Here is a 12,292-nt window from a genome sequence, read left to right on the forward strand (position 1 = left end):
TTTTAAATAAAAGACTACATATGATACCTAGTCCTTACTAAATGGTGCTGATTTGACATTCAGTGGTGCTATATGAAAGTCATGCTAATATTGTATCCACACAGCTGCTGCCAGTGCCTTTGTAACTAGTTGGTCCTAAATGACAATGATGCCTATTTGATATTGAATATGGTGACCGTGGTGACCATCTCAAAAATATTGATTATTGCTATTCCTTCTGACTGAATGGTAATATGACATTGGGTTTTTACAAAAGACATCTTATGATATCTAGTTTGTCCTAAATAGCAATGGTTCCAATATTCTATTTAATAACTGTAGCACCATAGTCATCTTATAAATCTTCTTATCATTACTTCTTCTAAACTGGATGGTGCTAGTGACATTGTTTTTGACATTGTTTTTCTCCATCAGACTTCTTAAAATGTCTAGTCGGTCCTCAAATGAAACTTATACCAATCTTACCTCCAATATGGCTGCCAGATGGTTTCAACACTCAGCAGCTTAAAAGAAGAGATGCTCTCATCTTGAATTCCTGGAAATTATTTTGAGCCTGTTGAGTGTTAGTCTTAATGAGGGTCTCTTGTTTCAGAAGGTATGTTAGTAGACTCTGAAAGCTGATGAATGCATTCAGTGTAAACACACATATTTATACACACAGGAAATAGGTCCCAGTGTCCTGTTTTTTCTGGTGAATACTTTATAATTTTGGATTATCTAGCAGTGAACCGTGCTTAGCATGGATGGGGAAAATGTTTTGACCAATCTTATGTTATTTTAAATTCAAGAAGGGATTTATCTGGTGCATGGGGAATTGTCTTATTACTGGATGGAGATGTATTTTACTTGGTGACTCGGTAGGAGATGCTTATTAATCCCAAATAGAGTTAATTTGGATGCCATTTCAGGGTGACCATCATGGGGTAAGTTTTTAGTAGTGAGGTGTATAAAGCCACTTGCTGACCAACATAGTGGGCCCTGAACTTTGTGTGCAAAGGTATACATTCCTGGATTTGATCCGTGAGAATTATGGCCAGGTCCTCAGTAGCAACTAAGCTTTATTTCTGTGCCTGGCCCATCACTGATTTGGATCTGTACACCCATATGTCCATACATGCATATGTTCATCTGTCTGTTTTGAGAATCTTGTTAGCAGGTTTGTGCAAAATCTACTCAGGACAAACAAGTGAAATTTGTCTGGCATATCTGTTTGTATATGCAGATGACCTGACAAGATTTTCTGACTGTAATAGCCAATTATCAATCATTTGTTACACATATTTGAACTTTATAGGATTTAACTTTCTTTTACAAAAATCACTAGATGTGGACAATAGTAATTGATAGGCATACTGTATTTTTATATTAATATGCAGATAGATGTTTAGACCGTTGCAATAATGTTTCAGGTTTTCCTAAACACATTTTGAAACGTTTTGAATTTTACACTTTTTTAAAACAATTCTGTTAATGCATTAAGTAAAGATCGCCTAAAGTAGATGGATGCAATTTACTACAATGTATGCATCAGTAAATAACTAGGAAAATGTATTCGTGTTCATTATGGTAGTTTCTTTTTCTTTTATTTTTAACAGTTTTTGGTCTTCATCCTGCTTATTGATCTGCAGTTTGACTTTTTATGTTTTACAGATACAAATCTTGTTTTTCTACAATACAACATGGTGTCTTCGGATCCTGTTTTAAGATTGTTTAGTGTCAGTATCATTTGTTTCATTGCGAGTCCTTTTTGTTGTTACATGTTTTGTTTTGTTTTTTTAGTGGGGAGAGTGGGTCAGGCAAGACAGAGGCCACCAAGCTGATTATGCAGTACCTTGCAGCGGTGAATAAATCTGGTGGCAGCACCATCACAGAACAGATTCTGGAGGCCAATCCACTTCTAGAGTCCTTCGGCAATGCCAAAACCATTCGCAATGATAATTCAAGCCGTTTTGGAAAATACATTGAAGTTTTCTTCAAAAGGTGTGTCTTGATATAAGATGGTTCTTATTTTCCTTTTCTGCATTAGGAAGTGGGGGCTAATCAAATTAGGAAGTGGTGGGACTAATAGAATCCATTATGTGCTATGGCAGTAGGAGAGGGAGTTCTTTCCTGGCTACAAATTCTGATCCTGAGGTGGAATTCCATCCCATGCCAATGCATCTGACAGAATATTATTGTTTGCATTTGTAATCAGATTATTTTAGTGGGGAAAAAATGGCTGACCAGTTCAGATGTAGCTCTATAGACTGAATATTTTCTGACATTTTATTTAATTTGATACAGAATAAGACATTTTATTTAATTTGATACAGAATGAGACATTTTATTTAATTTGATACAGAATAAGATATTTTATTTAATTTGATACAGAATAAGACATTTTATTTAATTTGATACAGAATGAGACATTTTATTTAATTTGATACAGAATAAGACATTTTGTTTACAACAAAGAAGTTTGTTGCAAACAAGAATTTCTGTTTATAAATGAGAAAAATTTGTCTTCTCAATAATCAGAACACAAGAATCATCAATAATGTTACATGGGCAGACTGTATTATAAATACATTGATTTCTCAATATAATGTGCCGCTAAGAGTGTAACAGTAAACTGATGCACCAGTCAGTTGCGGTACCTTTTGCCATTTGCATAATGCTCTGGGTCTGTGCAGTTTGTTAGAGGTAATCAGTAGTACAAATGGCATGACCCATGATCTGCAGGCACACTATTTTATGGCAGATCAGGATCTTTGTTGTTTGCAGTTTGACAACTTATAAGCAAGTATATACAGTACTCATTATAAGTATTATTCTGCTGATAATTTTAAGGTCCCTTCTGTAAGCATGAGGTAAAACGTTAAGCGTTATTTTTGGCTTAAGGACTGTACTTGGTTATTTCATGTTAATTTTGGCTCTTTGACTATAATTTGTTATTTTATGTTAATTTTGACTAAGACTATAATTGGTTATTTCATGTTAATTTGACTCTCAGACTATAATTGGTTATTTCATGTTAATTTTGGCTCTCAGACTATAATTAGTTATTTCATGAGTTATGTCCTTTTGTCATCCTTCCATATGGCAGATGAGCAGAAGAATGACCGTAAGGTTATTGACGAAAAGACCAGAGTCCATGTTTGGAAATATTTGAAATCCAAAGGAACTTTGTAAGATGGTTCTATAGATACACTAGCATAAATTATAAAGGAGACTTTTTGTGTTATCGTTTAATAATATAATTCAAGATGAATAAAACATTATCATGGAGTATGAGTATATGTTTTGAAATCAGTAATTCATTTTTGGATTGATTGAATGTCAAAATTACAATAATTGTTTCTAATACATATTAATACTTATTGCCGATATGATAAATGTACAGTGGAACCCCGCTATAACACGCCCCGCCATAACGCGAATTCGGATATAACGCGGTCGTAGCATGGCTCCCGAAATTTCGTATATTCATTCACACATGAAAAAAAAAAATTTGGAGAAAAGTAAAAAAAAACAAAACAAGAAATTAACTTCATTTTGGGCATGAGATTAGTTGTGACTTTTAAAATAATATGATCGTGGCATGGTTCCTGAAATTTAAATTCATTTACGTGTATTTTTATCGGACTGTGAAAATATTTGTTTAACGTACGAGAAATAGTGTGTAAAACGTTTATTATAATTTGGTGGAAGAATTCGCGTATGACTTTTAATAATAAACGATCGGAACTTAACAATTTATCCAGGTTCTTTAAGTGATTTTGGAGAAGTGATCGTGTATGAATTCTAAAATAATACGATATATATAACGTACGAGAAATAGTGTGTACAACGCTTGGCTTCTGAAATTTATCAATTTGAACAGGTTGTGGTGAAGCTCCATATTCTACTCTAGAAGAGAAAACTGGTTTCATTAGGTTTTTGAATTGTTAAGCCGAAGTAAACATTATCGGAAGTGTTACTTATTACGGATCCATGAGTAAAGCCAGTAAATCGTCTTTGTGATTGTCTTCCATGAAATCTGTATACAGTCGTTGCTCAAACAATAGCCGACATGGGCTTCTTATTTAACTGCAATCACAGCCAAGCAGCAGACAAAGCTGTGGTTGATACAAGAGTCGCACAATTTAATAAACATCAAAGGACGAAAGCCGCCAACATGTGTGCTGTGCTTGGCGGTGTGATCAAACAACAAACAGTTGAAAGTAAATAATATCCAATACAGACACCGTATGTAGACCCGGGAATAGCTGCATGCAATGACCGTACGATATCAGACGGCAAGTAAATGGTTTCAATATTTTGTTCATCCTATATTTTACACGACGAATTCAGACTATTACAAAATTATTGAATATTTTAAATCTGTACGATTTTCAATGAAATTACATCCATTATGGATGAACTGCATGCCACGACGGCACGGTAGCATACGGTGTTGATACACTTTTCATGATATAGCGATAGTCTGGTATTATCGGTCAATCTGTGTTATCGTTCAAACAAATAAAAATTAGTAAATGTTTTTAATGCACAGTAATAACCTATAAATATATTAGCCATCGATTATTTTGAATATATCTTAATTAATGCATTCCAGTTAATATTCATCTGATGATAAGCCGACTTTTGATCATTGCACATGTATACACGTATATGTTCTCGGAAAAAAAGTTAAATATTGTAAAACCCTGCATTAACGCGACCCCGCTTTTAACGCGATCCGATTTTATGGACCCCGATCATCGCGTTGTAGCGGGGTTCCACTGTATATTGTAAAATATATCACTAAGTTAATTTTTTTGTGCAGTATCTCCCTGCACCTCACTTCCTTCATATAAATATTATGGCCATGGATCCCATCTTTGAGAAGGAATTTAGATTTTGTATCGAAACTACCCAAGTACAAGGTGATCCCACTTATAATGTGGTAAACTTATATGGCTTCCCTGAATGGCGGCATTTTGATGGGGGATACTATATGTAGGAGTGAAACATAATAGGTATTACTCATCCAGCAGCATCCGTGGCATATTTTCAATACAGCAACCTTCATTCAGTCAGATTATATGTCTGCCTGTCACAGATGTAGTTGATCACTTCATCAGTAAAGCTTAATACATTGCAGTTTAACCTGTCTTGAAAGACCATACCTTTTGCACAAAAAATTATGGTCTCAAAACAGGTGGTCTTTCAGCATATTATCTTTAAATCTCTACTTTGAGAACCTGGTCTTTCAAGACAGGCTCTCATATCAGGGGTCTCTCAAGTCAGATTTAATTGTATTAGGTTAAAAACTTAACCTACATGGGAGAGATTTTATTAATTTATTCCAAGAACCTGTTCATTGAAAATTATTGTAAAGGTACCCTGATGTGGAGGGTTTGAGCTCATATCACACTGTATCAATAGGTTTTCAAATTTGCATTGCACAAGGTTTTTCACAATGCGTGTTTTGCTGTGAAGATACAATCTTGGACATGGTCATTCACATGAAAATACCTTTGAAAATGGACTGTAAACTTTTCCAGTATGGTTCAACAACATTCAGTATTGTCAAGACGGTGATTAAAATCTCTGGTTAGTAATTTAAAATTAGTAATCATCAAAATTGGTGAATTAAGATTTGAGGGCTCCATACAGGTGTGTTTTTTATTCATGCCATCTAACAAAAGCTGTAGAAATAACTGAGCCTTAAGTATTTGATGAACATCAAAAATACATTGTCCTATAAATTTAGTCCTGCAACTTCAGGTATTTTGGAATTTAATCTTTAATTCCTTTGAGTAGAATAACTACGTGTTTGATATGAAACTAAATAAAATTGTCACGAGTGTGACATAACCTTTGAGAAAAATGAAAAATAAATGTTTGTTCATTAATTGTCATAAAAGTTATTATCACCATACCAGCAAGGAAAATTACCGCCTCCAGAAATATTTTAATTGTAAACTTATTTGATCTTTTTCAGCCTTTATGGGATTCAACTCATTCAGCTAAATACAATATATACTTGCTTATAAGTTGAACTGCAAAATGCACAGACCAAGATCTGCCATTGCAACATGTGCCAGCAGATCTGGGTCTGTACAGTTTGTGAGAAGTAATCAGTAGAACGTAACAACATATACCCTGGTCTGCAGGTGCATTATATTACGGCAGATCAGGACCTTTGTTGTTTGCAGTTTAACTCTATTTATAAGCATGTACATACGGAACATTTAGAATTGACAACTGCCCCATTTTATAACAAGGTTTATAACAAGGAATGTCATATTCAGCAATGTATATACTGTGTAGCCATCAGCAAACAAAGCACACTCAGATCTGCCATTGTATTATGTAAATGAGGGTCTACCAGTTGTACTTGCTTATAAGTCGAATCATACTGCAAACAGCAAAGATCCTGATCTGCCAAAGCATAATGCACCTGCTGATCATGGTGTATGTTGTTTTTATACTGATTATTCCATATAAACTGCATGGACCCAGATCTGCCAGTGCATTATGCTTTGGCAGATCTGGGTCTATTCAGTTTTGAAGTTGGTCTTGATTTATGCGAGTATATATGGTATTTCTTGCATTAAAGAATGCAACTGTACAGTGTCAAACTTGTGCAAGGATAGAATATGAATACATTTGAAATGGAATCAGCTATTTCACAGTCAATAATAAAATCCTACGTATTTGTCATTTTTCAATAATATACATTATATAATAAATAATCCTTGTATTGTCACCAGTATATCCTCTTTTAATAAAACGAGTTTGGTCATTAGATATGCCATTCAATGCTGTTTTGAGTCTTTTGGCAATACATTTATGTTAATATGTCAGATTTACTAAATAATGGTGTAGGGTACCAGTTTTGTAAATATTGTGTTTATCTTTTAGTTATATATGCTATAATTCCTCCATGTCACAGAACTGTTGAAACAAGATCCAGTTTCATATGCTTCATTAATTGCTCTGACTACAAATTGCTCATTAATTATTTATATATAATTGATCATGCAAAAACTTTGAAAAATTGTCAGAATATTGGGCCAATTTATACATGAGCATATACTGGTGCTTATTGAAACTTCATGGTAGTGATGGCATTCTCTGAAAGTAAGACACTGTGTCTTAAGTTTGATTTAATTTATTTGAATAATGAATTTGTGATGGCATTCTCAAATATTGTATGTCTATTTTTGTCCATGATTAAGGATTGTGAAATTAATGTCTAACTGATATTAAGTTAACAAGATATTTACCAAAATTTGATTTCAAGGCCTAACTTTGAATGTTCTGGACATGAACTTGTTGACAATTTGGTGGAATTTTTCATTGGAAATGTGGGTTTTCTTGAGCAAGTGGGTGTATGTATATATAAACAATTATTCGTTCCTGTTTCAGATCACTCTTTGGGAATCTATGATCAGAGCTCTAGTTATGTTCAGATATAATTCTAGGAGAATTATTTAAATTGTTCATTGGAATTACAAGTGCTCATTGACATTTTGACTACAACACTACTTTGGGATTATTGAGAACTTATTCACAGACATTCTGGATTACATCATACACAACACATATCAAAGAATATGCAGTAACTAGGTTCATTACAGCAATATTTAGCTCAAAATGAGTTTTAATTATTTGTTGACTATGTCAGCAAATGGGCAGACTGCAACACTGAATAAAGGAAGGGATATAAAGCAATTTTCTTCATCATTCTTTCTTATATTTACAGCTGGTCAATTGTTGGAGCAAGGACATCAGAGTATCTCCTGGAAAAGTCCAGAATTGTCACACAGGTAAGGAAGTAATGTACATTTTGACACTTTCTGTGGGTTGATCATGCCAGGACTCAGTACATCTAGACACTTGCTATGGCTTGATCATATCAGGGCTCAGTATAGTTAGACGCTTTCTATGGTTTGATCAATTCATGACTCAATACAGTTTGACACTTGCTATGGCTTGATGATGCTAGGACTCAGTACAGTTAGACACTTGCTGTGGTGTGATCATTCCAGGCCTCAGTATGGTTAGACACTTGCTATGGCTTGATATGCTAGGACTTGATACAGTTCAATAAATGTGATACAAGCTAAGAATTGATAATGTAACAATTCAGGACAGTTTGACACTGGCTGTCAATTGATTATGCCAAGACTCAACACATTTAGACACTTGTTATGAATTTATCATGCCAGGACTTGATACGGTTCGATACTTGCCATGGATTAACCATGCCAGGACATTGTACACTTGCTATGAATTGGTCAAGTCAGTACTTAATGCTTGCTGTGGATTGATCATGCCAGAGCTCAATACAGTGACACTTGCTATGAATTTATCATGCTTTGACTCAACAAATTTGACACTTGCATTTGGATTGATCATGCAAGGATTCAATACAATTTAACACTTGCGTTTGGATTGATCATGCAAGGATTCAATACAATTTAACACTTGCATTTGGATTGATCATGCAAGGATTCAATACAATTTAACACTTGCATTGGGATTGATCATGCAAAGGGTTCATTAGTTTGACACTTGCATTTGGATTGGTCATGCAAGGATTCAATACAATTTAACACTTGCATTTGGATTGATCATGCAAGGATTCAATACAATTTAACACTTGCATTTGGATTGATCATACAAGGATTCATTACAGTTTGACACTTGCTATGTTTGAAAATATGTTCAAAAGTATGAAATAAAATCCTAGTGTTCAAAGCCTAATGCTGTCTTTTTATTTTTAGGCCAAAGATGAGAGGAACTACCACGTCTTTTATGAACTTCTGGATGGTTTGTCTGATGATATGAAGAAAAAGTTTGGGTTGCAGACAGCTTCAAAGTATTTTTACCTGAACCAGGTGTGTTGATAAACATTTATATTGGCCACTGCTATAAAATGAAATGATGTGATATCTGTTAAATTGATATATTTTGACACATATCTGTTTATCCTCCATTCTGCATTTCATACAATATGTAGACTTTAAATCTAACACATGGCTCTGTATTAGTTTTTATATGAAGACCTTGTAGCCATGTACATTTTGAAAAAAATTTAACTGTTAAAAAAACTGTAATGTTCAGTTCTCTCCACCAGTATCATACAATTCTGGTTCCTTCTTTTAACCAGATCTCCTCATTTAGAATAACAACATTTGAAACTGTCAAAAGTGTGCTTTGTTTTCTAAGAATGGCTTTCAATCCAGTTTTCGTTCTTGCGTATAATTTTCATATTCATCAAATATAAGCTTAGAAATGCTGTTAGATTGTATACATTTTTTATTTCATACAATATGCTATGGAATGAATTGCCCACTGAACTTAGACACAAAGACACAGTGATCCCATTCAAGAGTGCTCTCAAAACTTACTTATTTCGACTGCAAGAACAAACTTAAAGACCTAATAATGTTTCCTACCTTAAATATTCTCAGCATTTTTTTTTACATTTTCTAATTTCACGGTGTTTGTTTTTGTAATCATATCATTATATATGTTTTTTATCTTGTATATGTTGTCTAATGTTGTAAAGCGCTTAGAGCTTCTAAAGATTCGGCGCTATACAGAGTCCTCATTATTATTATTATTATTATTTGAATATTGTGTTTCTTATCAGGGAGGAATAAGTTCCATAGACAGCCGTAATGATGCAGAGAACTTCAAGGTACTGTCAGCTGCCATGCAGGTCCTTAACTTTGAGAGTCATGAGTATGACACAATCTTCAAGATGCTGTCCTCTGTCCTGCATCTAGGCAACGTTTTTTTCAACAGAATACAGGTAGCTTATACAGTGGGAATTGATGTTTGAACAGATATTGAATACTGTGTATTCATTCAAAGATACCATTTTTATATACCTTACATATGACAGATCATATGTTACAATGAAGTCTGTCCATCCATACCAGTTACATTTCTGCACGACAACTCAAGTGTCCACCATACTGAGGATGGCTTGCATTTGGATTAAGGAAGAATCTTGTCATTTTCAGGGTCAAACGTTAAGGTCACTGTTTCTGAAAGAAGAAAATTGATCTTTGCATAATAACAAGAATTCTCCATCATTTACAGTTACCAAATTTTGTGTCTCTCTTCCAGTTATATTAGAGAAGAAATCTATTGGTTTCATAATCAGGAGATGAATGGTAAAGGTCAAAAGGACCAAAAGAGAAAACATGGTTTCTGCATAGTAACATTAGTTCTGCATTGTAGACTTGGAGCAAACTTGGTGGGCAGCTTGCTGTTTAGATATGGAAAAATTCAAAATGCCTATCAGTTTTGAGACAAAAAGATCACTGGTCAAGGTCACTGTGACATAAAGAAGAAAATGGTTTGTGCGCAAAAAATTAAGTTGTTCACCATATATCTTCAGAGTTATTATGTGAAGAAGAGTATTGATTTTGGGATCAAGAGCTCTAATATCAGCATCACTGTAATTGAAAGAAGGAAAATGGTTTTTGAATAATTAATTTAGTTGTGAACCACCTACTTTCTCCAACATTTGTTTAGGACTTACACTTGCTTTGGGGTCAAAATGCCAAAGGTCATGGTCATTTTGGCTATAAAAAAGTGGATCTTGTACAATAACTTTGTTTTAGAGCAAGTCTCCTCATCAAACTGGATGGCTTGCAATTAGGGTAATAAAGAACCCTATGGATTCTGAGATCTAGGGGTCAGCAGTCATGGTAAGTCCAAGAAGAGATAATATGCCTGCACAGAGGAGTATTATACATGGGGCATATTAAAGCCATCCATTGTACTCCTATTAATTGTCTTGAGATAAACTAATATTTTTAGTTTGTATTTATTATATTGGTATACTGTTTAAAAAAATATCACATAAATAATATTTTACAGTTTGTCTTACATTTTTTAGTTTTGTTGCAATATAAAAGTCATCAAAAGTTAGTACCAGAAAAATCCAAAACATTTGGGGAGACCACATTCTGCCAACAAAAAGTGTTCTTTAAAGACAGGTGGATGTGTACATAACAATGTTGATATGTGAAAGGTGGTCTCCAAAAACTACCATTAGTAGCCTTGGTCTAATCACATCAAGTCCTGTGGCTTTACCGTCATTGCATAATTAATATACTTTAAAAAACATTCAGGACTTGTTTCTGGAATTTCAAACTTTATGTCATTAGGGAATTTTTCGGAACAAAACTTAGTTTCAGATAATCGGAGGCAATGTTTAGCTTCTTGAAGTTTCTCAGCAATTGGAAAATAAAAGTCATTAAAAGATGTGACTTGGATTATCAGTATAAATGCCATCATGATTGTGGGGCGAAAATTTCAGTTTTACTTTTACAGTTCCCTACGCCAAATTCAGGAAAAAAACTCCAAACAGCAGTAGGTTTATTTTTATTTTCATCCAGCACTTTCTAAGGTGTGCTTGTTTGGCATGACTTGCTTGACTTGTCATTTTATTGTCATTATTCCTCCAAATTTTATATTCAGCTTGATTTCCTACAGATTTTAGAAGGTCTTTTCTCTTCATTGCATCTAAAATTTATGGGGTATTCCAGCCTGGCTGGTGGTCTTTTTTATCCTGTGCATTTTTGAAGGGGCATATTTTTGCTGTTTCTATGAAAGATCCATCCAAGTACCTAAAAGACCATAAATATCTTAAAAAATTTGGACTGTATTCTATGGAATCTCTTTCAGATCTTTCAGGAATTGAGTAGCATCAGAGTTTTTAAAAGATCTATAAGCATGGATATTATCTTTCTTTGATTTTATATTGACTTAACATGATGTGAACATTGAAAAAGTGATCAACTAAACCAATCTTAGGAGCCCTTACATCCAATATATTTTCTTATGTATTGGCATAAATTTGGTCTATTTATCTGGTAGAGGTAGATGTTACTCTAGTTGGTTCTTTTACTAAATGCTCCATACCCAGAGAAGCCATAAAATCCATTTTTATGTGATCATTAGAAGATCTCTGTTTATGTCACCAAGAATGTAAAATTACTTTGCTTGAAATTGTATCTATTTGAAGTTCAGAGTATTCACACATTAAGTATTTGATGATGGGGGTCAGTACACAAAATCAGCTATGTAAGATTTTGTTTTTCCTGGAGTAGTCTGTCGACAAATGGATTCTATTCACAATATTACTGGTTTTTTCAGCTTTAAATTTATGCAAAAAAGTCACTTTCACTTTTTCATTATGTATCTATGTCATTTTCACTATGTACTTTTCATTGTTTCCAGTGTCAGCTTCACTATTTACTTTCCAAGTCAGCTTCACAACATACTTTTCATGATG

General features: G+C 33.9%; 1 protein-coding gene across 2 annotated transcripts in view; it reads left to right on the top strand.

Moving 5' to 3' along the window:
• The first annotated feature begins 1,778 nt into the window (after window positions 1–1,778).
• The window catches only part of LOC149805795 (unconventional myosin-XV-like), a 180,016-nt gene continuing 169,502 nt past the window's right edge, over window positions 1,779–12,292 (top strand). For both annotated transcript variants that reach the window (XM_089950497.1, XM_089950496.1), the window contains exons 1-4: window positions 1,779–1,980; window positions 7,736–7,799; window positions 8,760–8,873; window positions 9,632–9,793. In XM_089950497.1, coding sequence (XP_089806623.1) covers window positions 1,823–1,980; window positions 7,736–7,799; window positions 8,760–8,873; window positions 9,632–9,793 — 498 coding nt within the window. In that variant the 5' untranslated portion in view covers window positions 1,779–1,822. The remainder of the gene's footprint in view (window positions 1,981–7,735; window positions 7,800–8,759; window positions 8,874–9,631; window positions 9,794–12,292) is intronic.

Source organism: Sinohyriopsis cumingii, chromosome 2 (assembly GCF_028554795.1).
Source record: "Sinohyriopsis cumingii isolate HCF-2022 chromosome 2, ASM2855479v2, whole genome shotgun sequence".
NCBI lineage: Eukaryota > Metazoa > Mollusca > Bivalvia > Unionida > Unionidae > Sinohyriopsis > Sinohyriopsis cumingii.